This window comes from Ursus arctos, unplaced genomic scaffold (assembly GCF_023065955.2).
Source record: "Ursus arctos isolate Adak ecotype North America unplaced genomic scaffold, UrsArc2.0 scaffold_14, whole genome shotgun sequence".
Classification (NCBI taxonomy): Eukaryota; Metazoa; Chordata; class Mammalia; order Carnivora; family Ursidae; genus Ursus; species Ursus arctos.
The window spans coordinates 3,048,295-3,072,413 of NW_026622808.1; the positions used below are offsets into that span (position 1 = coordinate 3,048,295).

The following is a 24,119-nucleotide window of genomic DNA, read 5'->3' on the forward strand; positions in this document are numbered from 1 at the left end:
GAAACATAACCCTTTCTACCTGTGTAAAGCAATTTCATAACTATTAACTCTCTTAGGATCACAGCAGCCAACCCGAGGAGAGTGGATGTTTTCCTACTATCATAGATGAGGAAACGGAAGCACAGAAAGGTTGACCAATGTTCCAAAATGTTACATAGTAAAAGGAAGAATCAGGACTCTTTGTATTGTATTTTCTCTGGGGGAGTAGTTCAACATATGGCAAGCCTTTTGCAAAAGGAAAGAGTATTTTGGTATTGCAAGTAATCCCATCCTTATGTATATATGTAAGTATGTGCACATTTATATATACGTGTGTTAACCTTGACTTCCATTGACAGGTGTGCTTCAAGCAAGGGAAGGCAACTGTGTACTATAAATATTAAAATAAATAAATAAGCTTCCACCGGATCTAACAGAATAAGCGAATGCAAACACTGTTTCTTCCTCCAACAACTTATGTTTATTTCTTCGGTAATTTTTACCCATTTCTAAATAAGATTCTAAAATCGTTCTATCTGCTCCTGAGCCCAGGCTACTTGGTTCATCCAATAAATATCTTTATGAAAGGATACATTAAGACATTTTTTAAACTATTAAAAATTAAATAACGCCAAGGGCTCTTCAGTTATCGAAAGGACAATCCCAGGTGACCTATTGGCAGCAGCTATTGATCAAGATATGCTGAACGAATGAATGAATATTTGTGGGCATTTTAAAATCCCGGGCCTGTTGCTCTTGGCTCAGTGTTCCGCCTCTCACCATTGCCTCACCACGACGCACACAAGGAACGCAAATTTCAATATTAATTAGGATACGATTAGGGAAGCAAATCTGATGCAGGTGAATACACTAATCCCAAAGATTAGAATTACCTGTACCACTGCTCTCCAAGGTTAACTCTGTTGAAGTGGCGCCGTGGCATGCAACACCAGTAGAAGAAAACTGACGCTTCCTGAGCAAACACTTTCCACAAATACCACTTAGTCCCACGTCCACCTCCAATAACGACTACACCTAATCCAGTCCAATCGAAGAATTCAGTCTGCTCTCCATTAAGACCGGTTTCTCAATTACAGTTTCCCAAATCCCTCTTCCTCTATGAGAATTCACTGACTTCACCCAAACACCAATAATAAAAGGCAGAAGGTAGAGGGTTCCGATCTTTGCCATCTCCACCACTACCCACCCTTCGCCATTACACCCCGAAGTGGTTTGCTCAGAAGGTGAACTAGTTTGCTCTTCACTCACTTGTCCATCGCTGTCACCCTCCCTAAGCCCTTCCACACTCCCAAGACGGCCACCAACTCCGCCTCAGAGTGCGCCCAGGCCCGCCACCTGCGCCGGCCCCACCTGGGCTCACCCGGCCCTCCCGGGCTCCCTCGGTCGGCCCGCAGGACTCCGCACGCCCCCTCCCCACAGGGCACCCGGCCGGCCGCAGCCCATTCTTCCTCCAAACTCCATAAGCCTCTTCCACTCGCCCAGCCCCAGCTCCCCGCCGCGCCCGACTCGCCCCGGGCGGCCGAGGGGAAGAGGCTGGGCGTCTGCGGCGGGACCCGACCTACCGGGCCCGCGACGCCCCCCGCCGGGCGGAGAAGCCGCTCCCGCGGCCGGCGCCCTGGGAGCCCTCGGAAGCCCCGGAGCGAGCGGGGGGCCCGGAGGCCGGGGCTGCGGGCGCCGGGGCCTACTCACCAGAAGCTGGCGGAGCGTGGTAGCCGGCGCGCCCCCGGGCCTGAGGAGCAGGACGCGGCCCCGGCGCGCGTCCCTACCCCGGGACCTCGCTCGGCGCGGCGAGCTGGGAGCTCACTCCAGCCGCCGCCGCCGCCGCCGCTGCTGCTTCGCCACCTTGGCCGCCATCTTGACTCAACCCCTCTCCCTCCCCCCCGGGTCCGGCGGCCGCCGCTAAGACGGCTCCGGCGCCGGCTCCTCCTCCTTCCGGAGGGCTGGGAGATCGACTCCCTCCGCTGGCCGAGCGCGGCTCCTACCTCGGCCGAGCTTCCTGGGTCGCCCCGCGCCTGGTCCCCTCGGCTCTCCCCTCGGCCTGGCGGCGGCGGTCCCCTCGAGCGGAGACGGGGCCGGGGCCGCGCTGTGCCCGGCCGGACACAGCGCGCTGCCATCGCGCACGGCCGGCTCCCGCGCGCTCGGGGCCTTCCCCGGGGCGTGGGAAAGGGAAGGGCCTGAGACCCCTCCGCGGCGCGGCGGCACCATGGCCGCCGCCTCCTCGGGCCCGGGCTGCGCGGAGGGAAGTCAGGTCCCCAGTGCTGGGAGCCGGAGGGCTGCACGTCGACCTACCCAAGATAGTTTCCAGGGCTGCGGCTGTAATTCGCAGCGGGACTTCACTGACATGTCAGGCGATGCTGATTTGTCCGTGATGTCTTTCCTTAATCTAGAGTCACCCGTCGGAGGAGCCCGTGGCTCTCGCGACTACGAAGTGCGCTCTCTCAGCCTTACTCTTCTAGAGAAATCACTGGACGGTTCCTCGTAACCGCGTGCTTTTCCTTCAGAGGAGCCACCACTCCACATGCCAAAATGAAGGATAAACAAAGTCGGTTCATCCGGATGAAGGGGCGAGCCAAATAATTACGAGAAAGTCTCAGGTTTTAACAAATGATTTACAAAATGGTGAATGGAGAGGAGGGAATTCAAGATAGGGAGGGCGGGTATTTTCAAACGCTTCTTTTTAAACCCATGGCACTGTAAGGACAAGGCTAGAAAGCTGGACGGCAAGGGAGTCGTCTCGAAATCGAGAAGGCAAAAAGACGTCGTAGATGCTGCAGAAAGTAGAACTAGATAAAGAACGGTTGGGGGGTGTCCTTGTAAAACCACAACAGGAACCCAGCGTTTTAAGCCTCTGGTCGGCAAAACGGACTTAAACTCGGAACGCAATTTCCGCGAGTGCAGTTTTCCCGCCGGAGGCTGGGTGTGCGGCAGCCTTCCTCCTGCGCAGGCGCAGTGCCGCCTGGAGAGGATGGAAGCCGTGGGGTTTCTATGTTTGGGAACTGCGGTCCTAGCCTGGGGGTTCCTCTGGGTTTGGGACTCCTGGGAAAGAATGAAGAGTCAGGAGCCTGCTGGCGTCCCGGGAGGTGGAAGCAGGACCCTCCTAGTGATCGCGCACCCCGACGATGAAGCCATGTTCTTTGCTCCCACTGTGCTGGGCTTGGCCCGCCTGAGGCACCGGCTGTCGTTGCTCTGCTTCTCTGCAGGTAGGAGGCTATAGGCGGGGCGCTGGGAGCTGGGGCTGTGAAGGGTATTCTGGTGCTGATCTCAGTCGGCTTCTTCCCGAAGGGAAGCTAAGTTTAGGGAGCTAAGTGAATACAACGAAAGTCCCTTCTCTGGGCACTTCTCGGAGGATGGTGGCCCCAGCCTGTGGACTGCATCGGCCAACTTCCCAGGTTGGTTGGGGACGTCCAGACAATCTAGGCTGTATCGTACCTGCTCAAGCCCTTAACATTTTACTGCGAAAGGTAGCACAGGACCTTCCTGCTGCTTTTAAAATCCATTTTGTGCTAGAAAGATACATATGTCAAATTGAAGAGAGATTCGGATCATGAGACTAGGAAGTAATTTTATAGGTAATTTTAGAGTTCAGTTCCACCAACTTTGAGTGAAGAGGCCTCTCAAAGAGTAAGTCCTCCTTAACCATACAGAAAAGATGGACTGGGAAAACAAAAATTGACCATGATACTGGACTATGGTGGTATTTGCACAACTGTATAAATGACATTGAACTGTACATAGACAGTGGGTATGTAAAATTATACCTCAATAAAGCTGTTTTTAACAAATGCCCATGACCTCTTTTCCCACTTGGTTGTGTGTCATTACAGTTCTTTTTCTACACTGATTTTGTACAGAAATCCCATTTTATACAGAAATCCCATTTTATACAATTTTACATTTTTCACTGAACATTAGTTTTCATTCATTTACCAAATATTTGTTTTTTTATTATTATTTTTAAAGATTTTATTTATTTGAGAGAGAGCACTACCAGTGGGGAGAGGCAGAGGGAGAGGGAGAAGCAGACTCCCTGCTGAGTGGAGAGCCCTACAAGAGGCTCGATCCCAGGACGCCAAGATCATGACCCCAGTGGAAGGCAGATTCTTAAGGACTGAGCCACCCAGGTGACCCTACCAAATATTTATTAAAAATTTATGTGCATATGTTAATTAATTGAATTTAAATAAATAAAAAAAGAAATTATATGTAAAAATTAATAAACAAGCCATTTTTTAAAGAAAAATTATGTGCACTGCACACTATTAGAATGGCCAAAATCCATAGCATTGACAACACCAAATGCTGGTGAGGGTGTGAAGGAACAGGAACTCTTACTCATTGATGACGGGAATGCAAAATGCTTCAGCCACTTTGGGAGACTATTAGTTTCTTATAAAAAACTAAACATGCTCAGGGGCGCCTGGGTGGCTCAGTCGTTAAGCGTCTGCCTTTGGCTCAGGGCGTGATCCTGGCGTTCTGGGATCGAGCCCCACATCAGGCTCCTCTGCTGGGAGCCTGCTTCTTCCTCTCCCACTCCCCCTGCTTGTCTCTCTCTCTCACTGGCTATCTCTGTGTCAAATAAATTTTTTTTAAAAAATCTTTAAAAAAAAAACTAAACATGCTCTTACCAAACCGTCCAGCAATCACCCTCCCTGTTATTTACCGAAAGGAGTTGAAAACATGTCCACGAAAAAACCTATCCACAGGTGTTTATAGCAGCTTTACTCAAAATTGCCAAACCTTGAAAGCAACTAAAACTACATCCAGATGTTAGAATATTATTCAACGCTAAACAGAAATGAACTATCGAGCCATGAAAAACATGGAGGAACCTTAAATGCATATCACTAAGTGAAAGAAGCCCATCTGAAAAGGCCAAATACTGTATGATTCCAACCATATGACATTCTGGAAAAGGCAGAACTATAAGGACAGTAAAAAAGATCAGTGGCTGCCGGGGGGGTTGGGGGGAATGAAGGATGAGTTGGAGGAACACAGAGGATTCTTCTGCAGTGAAAATACTGTATGGTATAATAACAAGGGACACATGTCATCGTACAATTGTCCAAACCCGCAAACCGTACACCACCAAGAGCGAGGCCTAATGTAAACTATGGACTTTGGGTGATTATGATGTGTCAATGTAGGTTCATCCATTGGAACATGTACCACTTGCATGGGGGATGTTGATCATGAGAAAGACTGTGCCTGTGTAGGGACGAGGGGTATATATGAAATCTCCATTCGTTCCTCTCAATTTTGGTGTGAACCTAAAACTGCTCTAAAAAGCATAGTTTTAATTAAAAAAATAACTTTGTAATTAAAAAAATTATATGCTAGTCCTTACTCTATATACCCTAGGAATAAAACAGTGAAACAAGCTAGACTCATTCGCAAGATGTCCTTGTGAAACATAATGTAAGCATTTACCCATGTCAATAAGAACTAGATAATAATAGCCTTTGTTTCAAGTTTTTATTTAAATTCTAGTTAATTAACGTGTAGTGTAACATTGGTTTCAGGATAATAGCCTTTTAAATGGTTTCATTGAGATAAACCCTAATTTAGTCATCCCTTTATTGTATGTATCTTTAGGGGGGTTTTGCCAGTTTAGCACTAACACAGGTAACAGCATTTTTATGTATTTCATCGTATTTCATTAGGACTGATTTCTAAATGTGGCTGTTTTTAAAGCTTCGTATGCACGGGGCGCCTGGGTGGCACAGCGGTTAAGCGTCTGCCTTCGGCTCAGGGCGTGATCCCGGCGTTATGGGATCGAGCCCCACATCGGGCTCCTCCGCTGGGAGCCTGCTTCTTCCTCTCCCACTCCCCCTGCTTGTGTTCCCTCTCTCATGGGCTGTCTCTATCTCTGTCAAATAAATAAATAAAATCTTTAAAAAAAAAAAAAAAGCTTCGTATGCAAATCTAATTCCCCAAAACATACCAATTTATATTCTCACTAACAGGTAAGGAGAGTATCTGCCTTAATAATAGCACCCTTTCTAGCATGGACTTGTATTTTATGTGTTACTTCTTGACATAATACTTTTTCCCCTCAAAATCTTTTGTTGCCAGTGAGGTTAAACCCATTTTTCATATTTATTGAGAATATGGGTCTACGAGCTTTTTCTTCTCAGTTTGTGCTGTTACGGATGTTAATTGTAAATAGGTAGAGGTAATGGCCTCATTGTTTGCTTTTATGTTTTATAGTACAACCACGGGAGGCAAATAGTAACAAATTTGTTTCAAGTTCTTGGAGAGAAACCTGGATTTTATTTACCAAGTATTATAAGTGCAATGGCTTCTTCAGTAAATTTCTCCTTATTTTTTAGCAGGTTGGAACTTCCAGAAACCAAAATTTTTTCAAATGAAAAAATATAAGTCATCCCCTTGGTACATATTAAATATACAGTATCTTTGTCTTGCAAGTGTTTCCTCTGAACTGAACTTGCCATTTAAATTGTTCTCTTGTAACTGTTTTAGAAAGATTGATGTATTTATTAGAGAGAGCATGGGGGTGGGGGGTGCAGTGAGAGGGAGAGAGAGATTCTTAAGCAGGCACCACGCCCAGCACGGAGCCCATGGCGGGGCTCCACCTCAAGACCCTGAGATCATGACCTGAGCCGAAATCAAGAGTTGATGGCTTAACCAACCAAGCCACCCAGGCGCCCCTCTTGTGATTTTTAAATTTCTTTTATTTTTCTAATTACTTTTAAAATCCCCAATTCATTCAAAAGGTGCAGATTAAACATGACCCACACTCCTAATTTACTTTAACATGAAAAGCAGGAAGCTAGTAATTTGTGATACGATACGGTGAAAGCTGTAATAGCATTGATAGAGAAGATACTATGGACACAAGTGGAGAAAAGCATGAATTCTCATCTCAAGGTTTTAGATAAAGGAAACTTCTCCAAAGAGGTTTTCTTCCGAGCTGGTCTTTAAAAATAGAACTAGGTGTATAGGAAATGGGCCACACTGTTCTAGGCAGTAGTACAAGCATCAGTAAGTCTTGGACTTAAATGAGCATTCATTCTAACTACATTGCCAGTTTTAAGGGGCAGGGAAAGAAATGTACTATTTTGTTATTAGTTCCTCATTTAATACTTTCAGCAATCCCATGATAGTCATTATTAAATATATAAAACATTGTGTGTGTGTCATTTGTTATTCCTGTTTTACAAATATGGAAACTGAATCACAAGGAGGTTAAATAACTTGACTAAAGTGACCAGCTAGAATATAGAGACTCCCGGACCCTGTTCTTTTTTTTTTTTTTTTTTTTAAGATTTTATTTATTCATTTGACAGAGAGAGAGAGATAGCCAATGAGAGAGGGAACACAAGCAGGGGGAGTGGGAGAGAAAGAAGCAGGCTCCCAGCAGAAGAGCCCGATGTGGGGCTCGATCCCAGAACTCCAGGATCACGCCCTGAGCCAAAGGCAGACACTTAACGACTGAGCCACCCAGGCACCCCCTGGACCCTGTTCTAAACCATTACACCCAGTCTGCCTCTCGCATTGTCTAGTACGCTGTATCAATTGAAGAAATAACTATTTTGATTCCCAGTATATGTTCCAAGACCCACTAGTTCATCAAACTGCCATTAAATTAAATTTTGGAGATATTAACCAGATGTGCTGTCCCTCACTTAGAGGTTCACAGCCCTCATTAGAATATCAACATCTTTGGGGCGCCTGGGTGGCACAGCGGTTAAGCGTCTGCCTTTGGCTCAGGGCGTGATCCCGGCGTTATGGGATCGAGCCCCACATCAGGCTCCTCCGCTATGAGCCTGCTTCTTCCTCTCCCACTCCCCCTGCTTGTGTTCCCTCTCTCGCTGGCTGTCTCTATCTCTGTCAAATAAATAAATAAAATCTTTTAAAAAAAAAATCAACATCTTTGAGAAGTCTTATAAAAGAGCCTGTTTACCTTTGTTTCATCCAACATTTCTCCAGTTTATGTAACCACCGAAATACCTATTAATTTACACATGGGAGAAAGCTGCTATGGTAGCTACAGTAGGCTGTTACTGATTATCTTTGGTGGAGAATTGACACAACGAGGTCTGTGTTTTAGAAAGCTCATTCTGGTGGCAATGTGGAGAATGGTTTAGAGGGAAAAATTGAAGTTGGGGAAAACCAGTTCAGCCCCTCCTTTCCCCTCAGACTGTACTCCACTTCTCATACATGAGATTTCCCTGTATCTTATACTGTTCTCTTTGTCACTTTGACATCCCTGTGCCAATATCATGCTATCTTAATTACTGTAGTTTTTGGTTTGGTTTGGTTTGGTTTGGTCTTTGTAAGATTTTATTTTCGGGGTGCCTGGATGGCTCAGTCGGTTAAGCATCTGCCATCAGCTCAGGTCCTGATCTCAGAGTCCTAGGATCGAGCCCCATGTTGGGCTCACTGCTGAGCCTGCTTCTCCCCTGCCTCTGCTGCACCCCCTGCTTGTGTTCTCTCTCTCTTTTTCTCTCTCTCTCAAATAAATAAATAAATCTTAAAACGAAAAAGATTTTATTGTTTTAAGTAATCTCTACATCCAGCGTGAGGCTCAAACTCATAACCCTGAGATCAAGAGTCACACATTCCACAGACTGAGCCAGCCAAGCACTCCGTTTAAAAAAAAAAAAAAAAAGATTTTATTGGGGTGGCCTGGGTGGCCCAGTCGGTTAAGGGTCTGACTCTTGACTTAGGTTCAGGTCATTATCTCAGGGTCATGAGATCAAGCCCCGCCTTGGGGGCTCTGCCATTGGCTCAGCATGAAGTCTGCTTAAGACTCTCTTTTCCCCTTCCTCAGTCCCTCCCTTCCATGCTCTCTCTCTCAAATAAATAAATTTTTTTAAAAATTCAGGGGATTCTAAATCTAAATCTAAAAAAATATTAGAGAGAGAGGGAGCACAAGTGGAGGGAAGGACAGAGGGAGAGGGAGAAGAAGACTCCCCACTAAGCGGGGAGCCCAACGCAGGGCTGGATCCCAGGACCCTGAGATCACAACCCGAGCCAAAGTTAGACACTTAACCGACTGAGCCAGGCGCCCCAGCCAAGCACCCCGTAATTACTGTAGCTTTTATACACTGTTATCTGGTATGATACGCCCTCTGATCTGTGGTTCTTCAGGGTGTGTTTGCTGTTTTTGACCCTTTTTTCTCCCAAATACATTTTAGAATAAGGTTGGTTGTGTTCAAGGAAAAACTTTTCTGGCATTTTCATTGGAATTTCACTGACTGTTGATCAATATAAGGGAAGTTGATGTATTTTCTTTTTCTTTTTTTGAAAGTTGACATATTTTCAATATAGTCTTCCCATCTATGATTTTACAGTCTGCTGGTTTACACTGGCCTGCTTTAATGTCTATAAAATGTTTTATAACAGTCTTACATATGTATTGAGATGATTAGTAATGTTGTCCTTTAATCTGTTTCTCATATCCAGAGGTTCTCTTTGCAAATAGAATAGTCTTGTTACATTTTCATAGTTTGATCCTCTCTTTTATTTCTTTAAATATATATATCTGCTTCTAATAATTCTAGTTTTTGGAGTCTTTGTGTCTGATTCTGCTCTTTCAGTAACTCCTTCTGAGTGACTTCTTTCCAAGTGTATTTTGCGGGTCTTTTTTTTTTTTTTTAATCATAAGCACATGTTTCTTGGAATCATACTTATAATATTTTGATGATTTATATCTGCTTCAGCCAGTCAGCAAAGGGTACTGCCCACCTTAGATCATGCCAAACCAGAATTTTTTATTTTATTTTATTTTTTTTAAGATTTTATTTATATGACAGACACAACGAGAGAGGGAACACAAGCAGGGGGAGTGGGAGAGGGAGAAGCAGGTTTCCCACCAAGCGGGGAGCCCGACGCGGGGCTCGATTCCAGGCCCCTGGGATCATGACCTGAGCCGAAGGCGGACGCTTAATGACTGGAGCCACCCAGGCGCCCCTCCAAACCAGAATTTTAGATTGAGATTTTTCAGACTGTAGAGCTAGCGTAAGCTCAGGGCCCAAACCCAAGTGCATTAACTGTCTAATGCTGTGTGACAAATTATCTCAAAACTTAGTGGCTTAAGGCAATAACGATTCCTTAGGTCTCATGGCTTCAAACAGCACAGTAGTCTCCACGCCACAATGCTTAGTACCTCAGCTGGCAGCCCCAAAGGCTGGGGACTAGAATCACCTGAATCAGCTAGAGCTGACCAGAACATCCACATATGGTAAGTCCCTGTAATTTGGGCTTCTTAAGCTGGTGGCCAGGTTCCTGGGCAAGAATTCTGAGAGCAAGCCTGCACGAAGGGATAGGTAGCCACATGACCTTTTATGGTCTAGCCTTGGGAATCAGGCAGTGTCACTTTCACCGCATTCTGCTTGTCAGGGCAGATCCCAAGTCCTATCCAGATTCAAGGAGAGAAATAGACTCCACCTGTTGATAGGGACAGCAAGGTTCTCTAAGTGCATGTGGGACTAGAAATACTGCTGTAGCTATTTTTGGAAAACACAGTGTGCCTCACCAAGTGAAAACAAGCGTGTGCTTCACAGTTCGTAGGGGATGACGTTTTCCTCATTTTCCTTCCCTCTGGAACCTGAGACAGAGATATAGCTCCACCATCTCTGCTTCGAGTGGGTTTTCTCCTAGTTCGCCTGCTGTAGATTTGGCCTCTTAAATGTCCTGTCTTCATGTAGAGGTCTCCTTATTTGCACCCAACCTTTATCTCCTCCTGCCCTGACTTTAGGCCACCAGGCGTAGCTTCCCTGGGTTCCAGTGCCCTCTACCTGTCTGGATTTGTGCTTACCTATTGTTTGAGATCTCCAAAGATAGCCCTTACTTTCCTACTAATTCAGCCATACACTCTTTTCTCTTTTTTTTAAGAGTTTATTTATTTGAGAAAGAGAGAGAACAAGCGGCAGGGAGGGGCAGAGAGAGAGAGAAGTAGACGCCCTATTGAGCAGGAAGCCCGACATGGGGCTGGATCCCAGGACCCTGGGATCATGACCTGAGCCAAAGGCAGTCGCTTAATTGACTGAGTCACCCAGGTGCCCCTCAGCGATACATCCTAAAACATGTTGGCCTTTCATTTCACCTGTTCAGGTATTCTGTGCTAAGAAGGTCCCTCCAGACATCTGATCCACCTTACTTCCTAAAACAGAACTTATCAGGATATTTTTAATACTGCTTTTTAACCATGAATAATTCTTCAGCATTTTCCTCATTGAGCTATATTTCGATCCAGCCTCAAGGTGTTAGTCTCATTTCACTTTTTTCTTTCTGATCCAGTACATTTGGGATTTCTAAAAAAGTATGATCTTAAGTATTCACTGTACCCTGTTGAGAATGGAATATATTAGTAATATTTAAAATTATGAATTCTATGTACACCTGAAACTGCACCCATCAGTTATATCTCAATAAAAATCAAACAAAAATAAGTTAAAAAATAAATTAAAACATGAATTCTGTTTCTTTAAGGGAGTTACAGAAACTTCAAAACATGACACAAAGGTTACATATATTTCTGGTCCTAATTTATAAAAATAAAAATTTTATATTTCTATACATAAATACACGTATATATCAATAAAATAGGTGTTTTTCCCTAAGGTTTCGGTTGATAGGATTTCCATATGATCATGCTAACCAAAGAATACATAGGCATCCAAGGACTCACTGGAAACAATGCTTATTCATAGACATTGATGCTGATGGGTGAACTGATAGGTTAGCTGTTTATGAGCACTTTATATATTTCTAAATATATATTTACCTTCTTTTTTTAATAATTAAGCTTAGTATTTATATGCCATTTCTACACAACCCCTATTCTGAACCTAGCAGTATTTAAGTATCTGTAAAAATGTTTATGTCTTGCTGAGTATTTACCCAATTAAAGAATGCTACACACTTTTCAGAGCTTTTATTTACTTAATAAGTTAGAATTTTAAGTCTAAAAATAAAGGACTTGCTTAAACTATGAGAAACCATAAAAGAAATGCTAATAAACATCAGGGAAGAAGATCAAGTCAGAGACCAAAGAGAAGTCCCACAGTGACAAAAATTGACATGAACTGTGAAAAGGAAAGACACAAGTGTGAAAGAGAAGGAAAATGCAGAACTCATCTGATAGAAGTATAGAATGGGAATAATCAAAACAATGCATTCTGAAGAGCTTAGTATTGGAGATACTTGTTATAACTGCTCACTGCAGTGAATTAGACACCATTCTCATGCAGTACATAGATCATTCCATCCGATACAGATATGACCAAATATTCAGAAGAAGTTTCCCATATGTTTGGTCTTGTTAATGACAAGCTATCTGTAAGTCAGAGATCAAGGAAACTAACAAAAAGTAATATTCCCCTTAGTAAACATCTTTATTAACATACTCCTTTTAGGGGGCGCCTGGGTGGCACAGCGGTTAAGCGTCTGCCTTCGGCTCAGGGCGTGATCCTGGTGTTATGGGATCAAGCCCCACATCAGGCTCCTCCGCTATGAGCCTGCTTCTTCCTCTTCCACTCCCCCTGCCTGTGTTCCCTCTCTCGCTGGCTGTCTCTCTGTCAAATAAATAAAATCTTTAAAAAAAAAAAATACTCCTTTTAGGAATAATAAGGAAATACAGTACTTCTTGTGCCTGAAACTAAGTAACATTGTGTATCAGCTCTACTTCAATAATAATTTTTTAAAAATACAGTACTTACAAGCATGAGTATATTCGTTGATAATAGCATATGGCAGTGTTCCTTGATCTTGACTGCATAGACACATGCTCAGGTTGTTGGGTTTTTTTTAAATGATCTTTTAAAAACTTGTTCTACCAGTTTTGTTTTGTTTTGTTTTGTTTAAGATTTTATTTTTAAGTAATCCACACTGAACATGGGGCTTGAACTCACAACCCCGAGATCAAGAGTCGCGTGCTCCACGCCCTGAGCCAGCCAGGCGCCCCTCTACCAGTTTTAAAGACCTAATTTCTGGGGCACCTGGGTGGCACAATTGGTTAAGACACCGGCTCTTGGTTTGAGCTCAGGTCCTAATCTCGGTCAAGATCTCAGGTTTGTGAGATTGGGCTCCGTGGCAGGCCCCACGGTCAGTGTAGAGTCTGCTTAAGATTCTCTCTCTCTCCCTCTGCCCCTCCCACTCATGCACTCTCTCTCTCTAAAATAAATAAGTAAATCTTAAAAAAAAAAGACATAATTTCTGTTTTATGGTGATAGCTAATAATTGAAAGATTTTTATTCAGTGCAAATCTAATTTTTTAATATTTTTTATTGTAGAAAAACATACATAACATGAAATTTACCATTTTAGCCATTTTTAAATATTCAGTGAGTGGCATGAAGTACATTCACAATATTGTGTAACCATCACCACTATCTGTTTCCAGAACTTTTTCATCATCCCCAGCAGAATTCCACATATTAAGCAATAATTCCCCATTTCTTCCTCTCCCCAGCCTCTGGCTACCACTAGTGTACTCCGTCTCCAGAATAATTTAAGTATTCTAGGTACTTCGTATAAGTAGAGTCATGCAATAGTTGTCCTTTTATGTCTGGCTTTTTTTTTTTTTTTTTAAGATTTTATTTATTTATTTGAGAGAGAGAGAGAGCACAAGCAGGGGGAGGAGAGGAGCAGACTCTGCTGAGCAGGGAGCCTGATGTGGGACTCAATCCTGGGACTCCAGAACCATGACCTGAGCCGAAGGCAGACACTTAAGCAACTGAGGCACCCAGGCTCCCCTTATGTCTGCCTTACTTTAATTAGCATTATGTTTTCAAAGTTCATCCATGTTGTAGCATGTATCAGAATTTCATTCCTTTTTAAGACTGAATAATACCCCATTATATGTATATAGAACATTTTGCTTATTTGGACACCTGGGTTGTTTCCTTTTTTTGGGTATTGTGAATAATGCTGCTAAGAACACAGGTACACAAGTATCTATTTGAGTCCCTGTTTTCAGTTTTTTTGAGTATATACATAGGAGTAGAATTGCTGAGTTATATGTTAATTCTATGTTTAAATTTTTGAGGCATCACCAAACTGTTTTCCACAGCAGCTATACCATTTTATGTTCCCACCAGCAATGCACAAGGGTTTCAATTTCCCCACATCCTCACTTACACTTGTAATTTTTTGTGGTGATGGCTTTTTGTTTTGTTTTGCTTTTAGATTTTATTTTTAAGTAATCTCTACACCCAGCATGGGGCTCGAACTCACAACCCCGAGATCAAGAGTTGCACGTTCCACCGACGGAGCCAGGCAGGTGCCCCTGCTCTTTTTTTGGTTTTGTTTTTGCTATAGCCATCCTAGTACACGGACCACTGAATGAATGTGAACATTATAGAACATTCACAAAAGCTGACGCATAAAGGACAAGGTATACAAATTAAGAGGAAAAGTTCTAAAGCTTTTCCTCACCCCCACAAATAATCTTGTGCATCCCGAGTACACCTACCCGAGTTGAACACAGTTCTAGAATGTCTCATTAAGAGCTGCTGAAGGATCTCGGGCACTGACTGTTGAAATGCCTACATGTTTACCAAACTTAGGGAAAATTTTTTAAATGATCTCGGACTTCAACTTCTTAACCTATTTTAAGTTCCTTAATTCAAACACAAAGTCATAAAACCAAGTCCATAAACCCATTAGCCTCCGCTCGAAGCCGTTTCTCAGAATCATCATCACAGTCTGATGTGCACAGCCTCTGGACTTAGGAATCACCTACTAGTGTTCCTTAGACTCTTTACCACCGAAGATCAAGAAAGCTTAAGATGAAATAGGAGAGGGTATGTGTATGGATTTGAGAGGAGCCTAAAATATAATAACCATCATCAAATTGACTATAGTTTCTATCTGACTTAAAAAAAAAGTAACTAAAATATTGTGATGGGGACAATACAAAACTAATCTATCATCTGGAGTCTTTTTAGGGTTAGTCCCTTTGTTGGAGACAATGTAATGACTGCCTCCTTTCTGGGTTCAAACAGTTCACAACTAGCACTAGATTAACTCCTGCCAAAGTTGAAAGGTCTCGTGTGGCAGTTTTTCTCTGGGTTATCAGGCCAGTAAAGGAAGCCTCTCTTTGCTTAGCACTTCATGAGTGCCTGAAGTGTCCTGGACTCCAGGACGATACAAAGTTGAATGAGACTGTGACTTTTAAGGTCACTGACATTTAGGAATTAATAATCTAATTATGGAGAAAAGTTCATACGTCTGAGCAGAGTACCGGAAATGATTTCTTGCCGTGGAAAAATGGGAGGCTTCCCAGAGGGAATGCCAATTGGTCAGGACAATGAAAATGGATTGTAATACAGGAAGAAATGAAGCAGAGGAGGGGAAAGGTAAAGCCAAAGAAGTCAAGGAAAGAGAACATACTGCGTACTGAACTGGGTGGATATGCATTGTCTCATGGAATCCTCAGGAAAGCCGTGGGAGGAGATGGCCATCCTCTCCACTTTACAGGTGAAGAACATGTGACGTGGCTGCATGAAGTTAAGTAACTCCCGCACATTACACATGCAGTTATCTGCTGGAGAGTCGAATTAAGGGATGCATTAGCTAGACAACTGCTCGTAAGTGCAGTTTAAGTGGTACTAAAACTTCACTGTATATTATTTGTAAGGATACAGAGAAGCTGTACTTAGCAGAACCATTCTTAGGAAATAGAATATATGTGTTGGGAAAAGAAGGGATATATAAGCTCTTTGGGACACTGATGTGGTCAAGATCCCCCAGGGACACATTTTCCCTAATACTCAGGAGTAGGAGCCTCTGCTTTAAATAAATGTTCAACAGATATTTGAGGACTATCAATTTAAAGGTGCCCAAATTAATAGCGTGCCCAGGTACCTGGCTTACTCTGGGCAGTTATAGAAGAGGCAATTTTAAGTCTGCTTAACTCCAGAGCCAGTGGTCTTGGTGATGTGCAATACTGCCTGTAGCATGCAACCAAAATGCAGACAGACAGACAGGCAAAAGGACAGATAGATAGATACAGAGATGGGGAAGGATTAAATGGTGGTGATTCTAAAGATTGGGCTGCTGTCAGTCTTCTCATAGGAGTGTTTCCTTCAGCGTTTTATCATAACCACAAGTTTTCAGGTGGCTTAAGTCCCTTAGGGAACAAGATGAGATAAGAACGAGTAAACTGATGGATTTCCACTATTAAAGAAATCTACCACTGTCTATTTGTTATCTTCAGGAAATTACTACAATCAAGGGGAGATGCGTAAGAAAGAACTTTTGCAGAGCTGTGATGTTTTGGGGATTCCACCCTCCAGTATAATGATTATTGACAACAGGTAATTTATCCTTCAAAAATGTAGAAATTGGTTGGCAATAAAAATACTCAGCGGTACACTCAAAAGACACAAAAAAACTAATGTGGGTGGATAAGAACATCTTATTTGAGAAGTCTACTTAAAATAGTTTCACATTTGTTTTTAAATGACAGTGTAATGCAAATAAGTGTTTTCAACTTCTGTTCAGATTGTCTCCGAAGATAGCTACTTCTCTTTTAATCTTTAAAAAAAAATTGTTACAAGAGTTCGAAAATTACACAAAAGTATAAAGAACCGTGTCATGAACCCCCATATGCCCATTACCAAAGCCCAGTAATTATCCAGCCTTTTTTATACTTGCTTCATCTACCCCCACTTCACATCTTTTGTGTGTGCGACGCATTACTAAAGAAAATCCAGCCATCAGGTTGTTTCACCCCTGGAGAGCTAGATACACATCTCTTAAGAAGATATACGTTCTTCCCTATGGTCACAATGCCATTATTATCACGTCCAACAAAGTTAATAATTAATTAATAATTCGTTAATATTGGTGTCCTCCAACACCCAGTCCATACTGACATTTCTCCAAGTAACTCAGAGTGTTTTTTCAATTGGTTTGTTCAAATCAGGGCCTAGAGGAGTCCACACAGGATAGTTGGTTGGCATTCTGCACTCCGTTGTCCCTTCCTCCTTCCCCAACTTGTCTTTGATTGTTGAAAAAGCTTAGTTGTCATGTAGAATGTCGTGCATTCTGGATTTGTCTGCCTCCTCATGGTATTAAGTTGTTCTTCTATCATCCATATTTCCTGCAAATGAGAACTTAGCTGGAACTGTCAGGGGAGAGAACACTGCATCAACTGTACTGTGTACTTCATATTGAATCATTTCAGGGGACCGCAAGCTATCTGATTGTCTCGCTTATAATGATTCTACCATTGATCAGTGAATTCACATGGCAATGGCTACTCCTTTCATTTTAAAGACTCACACCCACCTTTCATGTAATGCTTTCACGATTGCCTGAATCATTGGTTAACCAGAAATAGCCAAATGCTGAGTTTCTAAATGTCTCCTGCATTCTAAATGTATTAGCTATAATTCTCCTGCAAAGCAAAACTTTATCAGCTGGGGCTATTTAGTTACCCTAGTATATAATTTGATCTGAAAAGACAGGATAGGGGCGCCTGGGTGGCGTAGTCGCTAAGCGTCTGCCTTCGGCTCAGGGCGTGATCCCTGCGTTCTGGGATCGAGCCCCGCATCAGGCTCCTCCACTGGGAGCCTGCTTCTTCCTCTCCCACTCCTCCTGCTTGTGTTCCCTCTCTTGCTGGCTGTCTCTCTCTGTCAAATAAACAAATAAAATCTTTAAGAAAAGACAGGATAAAGCTTAATTCTTATTTTATTTTATTTATGTATTTGAGAGAGAGAGGGAGAGGGAGCAGGAGCAGGGAGAGGGGCAGAGAGAGAAGCAAACTCCCCACTGAGTAGGGAGCTGGACTGAGGGCTCAGTCCCAGGCACCTGGGATCGTGACCTGAGCCAAAGGCAGATGCTTAACCAACTGAGCCACCCAGGCGCCCCTAAATGCTTAATTCTTTAATTGCCATTTTCAGAATAAGGAGTCAATGCCCTGCATACCTCCAGTGGTAATCCATTGTGACTTAGATGGGAGAGGAGGGCACTTTTTAATTTCATCGGGTACCTATGTGTTTTTATGTATTCAGGGTTTCCGTTTCAGGCGTGTTCTTTGATTCTCCAGTTGTCTCGTCTTTGGTTCTTGAGCCTCTTAATGTTAGCTCCTATGTCCTTTTGGCATGGTCTTTTTAGTTTTGTAGGATTTGCTTGCTGTCAGGGACAACGAGATTTTCCAGCACCTTCTTGTATGCTTTCCTGCACCAGTGCTGGCATCAGCCGTCCCTCCAGGGAGCTTTGGTTTCTCTTGGTAGGGTGTGGTGTTTAGAGACCATAACCAGAGTTACTAGGAGTGTTTATTGCTACAGTATTATTATTTCCTGTTGTTACTTGACCTTCATAGTGGACAGAGCTAGTAAATATGTTTTGGGTTTTTTTTTTTTTTAAGGAAAATGAAATCAGAAATACTAATTCTTACAATGTAGAGTTAATATTTCAGGAGTTTTGTTTAATATCTTTGATTTTTACATCGAATCTTCTTTTTTCTTACACCATAAATCTTGCTTTCTAACAACATAACGTAATTATTCTTTTTTTAAATCTTGTTTAAGGATTTTATAAAACGTGAATGAAAAAATACTTGAAAGCAGATATTGAAAACCAAGGCTAAATATAATATGACTGATCATGATGTCTGCAATTTACTCTAAAATGATTCAGAAAAAAAAAATGCAGGGGCACCTGGGTGGCACAGTCGCTAAGCATCTGCCTTCGGCTCAGGGCGTGATCCCAGCATTCTGGGATCAAGCCCCACATCACGCTTCTCCCCTGGGAGCCTGCTTCTTTCTCTCCCACTTCCCCTGCTTGTGTTTCCTCTCTTGCTGGCTGTCTCTCTCTGTCAAATAAATAAATAAATAAATAAATAAATAAATAAATAAAATATCTTTAAAATAAAAAAAAATGCATACCTATATAGATTAAGCCAAAATAGTAAAATATTAACAATTTGAATCTTGATGAAAGATACATGAGTGTTGATTATACTACTCTTTTAACTTCTTTGTAAATTTTTATAATAGAAAAAGTTTCGAGTACCATACATGTGCCTTAAACTCTGATTATTTTCTGGCATATATAATTACTGACCTTCATCTTCAATTTAAAAAAAAAATCAGGGGCACCTGGGTGGCTCAGTCAGTGAAGCGTCTACCTTTGGCTCAGGTCATGATCCCAGGGTTCTGGGATCAAGCCCCACATCAGGCTCCCTGCTCAGTGGGGAGCCTACTTCTCCCTCTCCCCATCCCCCTGCTTTTGCTCTCTCTCTCTGTCAAATAAATATATAAAATCTTTAAAAAAAAAAAATCAGAGGTCTATATAACAGCAACAGAGTTCATGAGTATTACTACCCTTTGGGCTTAAATATCTGTTCCTTACCAGCAACGTGGCTCTCGGGATTTATTATAAATTAGACTGTGCTTGCTTCCTTCTTTTAAGGTTTTCCTTTTCTGTTATTGGGTAATGTGCAAGAAGGAGATAATACAACTTATAACATGATGAAGATACAAGTTCCTTTAAGTATAGGCAAAGAAGAAATAAAACAATCACCCTGAAACTATATAAAAGGCCAAAGTAGTGGGGCGCCTGGGTGGCACAGCGGTTAAGCGTCTGCCTTCGGCTCAGGGCGTGATCCCGGCGTTCTGGGATCGAGCCCCACATCAGGCTCCTCCGCTATGAGCCTGCTTCTTCCTCTCCCACTCCCCCTGCTTGTGTTCCCTCTCTCACTGGCTGTCTCTATCTCTGTCAAATAAATAAATAAATAATCTTTAAAAAAAAAAAAAAAAAAGGCCAAAGTAGTAATTTTGCTAATGTTTTCAACTCGTTCCTACAAAACAAAATTTGCCCTGCTGTTTTTACAGGCCAGGAGTACTAGAGAAGTTATATCGTTACTATAACCCGTATCTACTTATACCATAATTTTCAGATCCTGTTTGTCCAGGAAATGAGTCCCATTTGGATAGTTTACCTTTAAGCAGGTAAACACTAACCAATTTCTAGCATGAACTGGTAACTTTACTTAACAGTTGGCCTTAATTCCGGGACATACAAGGGCAATCTATAAGAAAGATGTAGCTCACTTGTCTGCTATGTGGTTTCTGTTATCCAGATTCTAGATACACAGTTAAGGACAGGGAAGGAAGTGCAGAAGTAGAGGCTGTAAGTAGGAAAAATGCTCGTTTTGTCTCACCATCTTACAAAGCCTGTATGCTTTGTACCCCCTCAGCCTGTGTTTTTGTTTGGTTAGGTTAGTGAAGGTCTAGGGGATTGGCCTAGGCTGGGTCCTAGGTATTGGACTGCTTAGGATGCCGAGCTAGGAGATGTATTTCAAGTGTCCAAGCCAAACCAAGGAACAAAAGGTAGGTTAAGCAGAGGTAAACAAAGGAAAACAGGCTAAAAAGACAGACTAGGTTCTGTGGGTAGTACCTGGAAAATGCCTAAAACCTCAGGAAGATCCACAGCAGAGCCTGGGGAAGAGAAGACACTATAAATGGCTCTAAGTTGATTAAGACCACTTCGGTGAGAAAAATCCAATGGATTGTTAGGCTTAGGTTGTCTCCATGCATTGTCCATGAGCTGAGTCACTCTCCCTGGGTTTCCTTTTTCATTTCAGCACCTGCTTTAATTAGCTGCTTCCTCCCACAAGGGAAAAAGGTTGGGGGATGGAGTTTGGATGAGCGGTAGATAGATTAGCTGTGGCAGACATGCACCTCTTACTGTTTGAACCTTCATGACATCACAGCAGAAACAGAAACAATGAATAGTGAAGACAGATGATCGGTTGTTTGCTTTGGAATGATCACTCTGGGGCGCCTGGGTGGCTCAGTTGGTTCACTGAGGGACTCGATTTCAGCTCGGGTCATGATCTCAGGGTCGTGAGATCAAGCCCCACATTGGGCTCTGCACTGAGCGTGGAGCCTGCTTAGGATTCACTCTCCCTCCCTCTGCCCCTCTACCCCCTCCCACTTGTGCTCTCTCTCTAAAAAAAAAAATTAAACAAAATAAATAAAAGTTTTGGAATGATCGCTCCGATGACTCTGATGATAGAATGGATTGGAGAGATTAGGACCACAGACCACAATCAGTCTCATGCATTTGTCCTGGCAAAAGGAGAATGTCCCAGTTTAGAGTGCAGCAGGTAAGATGGAGATGAGGGAATGAATTTGAGTCTTATTGAAGAGATTTAAATGGCAGGATTTCAAGAACAGAAGAAATCTGGAATAACGGAAATTACAGGCATAGAGGTCTAGGTAGATAGAGATTAGCTGGCATAGTTTGCGGGTGAGAATTGGGTTAGAGGAAAGAACAGGTTAGTCATCCTTAGCACATAGAAAGATTAAAACCATTGGAGTGGATGCGGTTGCCCTTGGATCAGTGGGGTGATAAGAGAGTATGGAGATCAGGCAAGGCAAGAAGAGAAAACCACAGATGAGGAGGAGGAGAGTTATGCATCTGGTGTCATGTAACCTGAGGAGTGGGCATGGGGATATTTCAGAAAATTGTGAACCAAATGAGAATTGCCTGCTCAGAGAAGAACACCAATATTAAGCAAAATTAGCATCAGATGCTATAAAAAAATCTGTATCCTCCTTTTTTTCACAAGGACTATTTTTAGCCTTTTCCCAAGTATTAAATAGTCCTTAGAATAGTTTTAAAGATGTGATCACAAGGATGTATTATAACCTGATTAACATTCTCCTACTATTGAATATTTAAATTTCCCTGATATTAAAGTATTTTAAAATCTTTTTTTTTTTTAGAATTTATTTATTTATTTATTTGAGATTGAGAGAGAGAGAGCAGGAGCGGCGAGGGAGGGAGAGGAAGAAACAGACTCCCCGCTGAGCTGGGAGCCCGATGCTGGACTCGATCCTAAGACCCCGAGGTCATGACCTGAGCTGAAGGCAGATGCTTCACCGACTGAGCCACCCAGGAGCCCCAGTATTTTAAAATCTGATAATAAATCTTTGAAGTTCTGACCCTGTCCTTAGGTAGATTCCTAGATGATGAATTACAGAGACAAAGGACAGGACTTCTTGTAGTTTCTTTCGTCTGAGTGCCAAAAACATTCTTACTTGGGTTATTTTGGCTTATCTTATTTTTTGTTATTGTTATGAGTAAGACTTTTTCTGACGTATTTTTTAAGCCTTCACTGCTGGTATGGAGAAGATTTACTGATTTTTATGTGTATTTTTTTTAATCTCCATCTACTTAAGAAACTTCTTTAAAGAACCTAAGAACATTTCACTTGATTCTCTTAGTGTTATGGGTGTAGCATCTGCAAATAATACTAATATAGTCTTCTGTCTTTCCATGTATGTCTCTTATTTATGTTCCACTTCTTATTTCTTTGGGTGGAATTTCTTAAACTGTGTTCAACAATTGTGGTAAGAGCAGGTAATTTGATCTGCATGAATGAATTGATTGAGAACGCATCTAGTGTTTTACCATTAACTGTGTTGGCTGCCGGTTATGAAAGATATTCTTGAAGAGCCTGGGTGGCTCAGTTGGTGAAGTGTTGGACTCTTGGTTTCAGCTTAGGTCATGATCTCGGGTGGTGAGATCGAGCCCTGCATAGGGCTCCACACTCAGCACAGAGTCTGCTTGAGATTCTCTCCCTCTCCTTCTCCTCCCCTTCTGCCCCTCTCCCTGCTCATGCTCTTTCTCTCTCTCTCTCTCAAATAAATAAATAATCTTTTTAAAAAAGATATTCTTCATTGTGTTAGGTATCTTTGTTGGGAAGTGACCTTCATTGTGTTAGATTTGGGGGCTCCTGTCATTTCAGTGCCCTATAAAGAGATAAGAAAAAAGTTTCAGGGCTGCCCGGCTGGCTTAGTCGGAAGAGCATGTGACTCTTCATCTCGGGGTTGTGAGTTCCAGCCCCACACTGGGTGTAAAGATTACTTAAAAAAATAAATAAACTTAAAAAAAGAAAAAAGTTTCAATTTATTCTCCATTTTCCTTGGCTCAGGGTAAACTACTGGGGTCGTCATGGGGGAGTTTTTTTCTCTATCTATGCCAGTAGGTTCTGTAATGCTTTCAAGAACACAGGTCTAGAGCCAGAGTGCCCCACCTGCCTCAGCTTTATCAGGTTATTAACTGTCACCTACACAAGTGACTTGACCTCCTAAACTTCCTCCTAAACTTCCTCCTCTATAAACCTTGAAAGATACATGGTTTTGAGTGAATCAGTGAAAGAAGTTGCTTGTTTCTCAAAGATAACGTACTTCCCTTTTACTCTCTCAGTGTAAGTTGTGATTTCTTTTCCCGCTATTAAGATTAGTAATAACATGAATGGGCTTATGCCCCAGCCCCCCGTTTTTACACACGGACATCCCCCTGTCTGCTTTGCCCAGCAATGCAAGATGTTTTTTCAGGGCCCGATCTGAATGGTGAAGACTGCCCTCAAACCAAAGATCTTAGCTTGGTTATCAAGGTCATCATTCTTACCGTCTATCTTAATTTACTAATTTTTTTTATGTATTCTGAAGATCACGCAGCTTCAGCAACATCTCCTCTTGTGAAATGCTACAGTAGAGAGGTAGTCAACCTGCCAAAAATAAATACTTGAAGAAGCCAGTTTGAAGACTCAAGGAAACCATGTGTCTTAGTCAGCTCAGGCTGCCATAACCAAATACCGTAGCCTGCATGGCTTAACCAACAGAAATTCATTATCTCACAGTGCTGGAGGCTGGAAGTCCCAGATTAAGGTCCAAGAGCATCAGTTTCTGGAGAGGGTTTGCTTCTTGGCTGGCAGATGGCTGACTGCTTTTGTATGCTCACATGGAGAGAAGAAAAAGAAATTTCTCTCTCATTCTCTACTAAGAAGGCCACCAGTCTTACAGGATTAGGGCTCCACAATTATGACCTCACTTCACCTTAATTACTTGCTCAAAACCCTATCTCCAAATACAGTCACACTGGAGGATAAGGCTTCGACACATGAATTTTGGGAGGGTACAGTCCAGTCCCTAGCAACACATAATCTTTATTCATTCATTCAGCCTCACATTTCCTAACCCAGAAAAAGCAGAGCTTTGGAATCTTCCTTTAGGTTATTCAGAGGAGTCAGAAGAATTTAGGGGAGGAAGAAAAAAGGAAAGTTGTATGGAGGACCTACACTAATAATGATAATGATAAATATGGAGTCAGCCATTATTGTCTGTGCC

The 24,119-nt window shown here is 42.5% G+C and overlaps 2 protein-coding genes across 30 annotated transcripts in view; one reads left to right on the forward strand and one right to left on the reverse strand.

Annotated features, from left to right (window-relative positions):
* Positions 1-2,423, reverse strand: part of NCOR1 (nuclear receptor corepressor 1) — a 154,045-nt gene extending 151,622 nt beyond the window's left edge. For 12 of the 27 annotated variants that reach the window (XM_057311291.1, XM_057311289.1, XM_057311287.1 and 9 more), the window contains exon 1: positions 1,690-1,887. The gene's annotated coding sequence lies outside the window, so the exon portion shown is untranslated. Of the gene's footprint in view, positions 1-1,689; positions 1,888-2,289 lie in introns of those variants that run through there. The other 15 variants (XM_026521077.4, XM_026521075.4, XM_026521080.4 and 12 more) reach the window with 3 other exon arrangements.
* A 437-nt stretch (positions 2,424-2,860) lies between these two features.
* Positions 2,861-24,119, forward strand: part of PIGL (phosphatidylinositol glycan anchor biosynthesis class L) — a 77,320-nt gene continuing 56,061 nt past the window's right edge. For 2 of the 3 annotated variants that reach the window (XM_026521083.4, XM_026521084.4), the window contains exons 1-2: positions 2,861-3,200; positions 16,187-16,286. In XM_026521083.4, the coding sequence (XP_026376868.1) occupies positions 2,966-3,200; positions 16,187-16,286 (335 nt within the window). In that variant the 5' untranslated portion in view covers positions 2,861-2,965. Of the gene's footprint in view, positions 3,201-14,250; positions 15,448-16,186; positions 16,287-24,119 lie in introns of those variants that run through there. The other variant, XM_026521085.4, reaches the window with a different exon arrangement.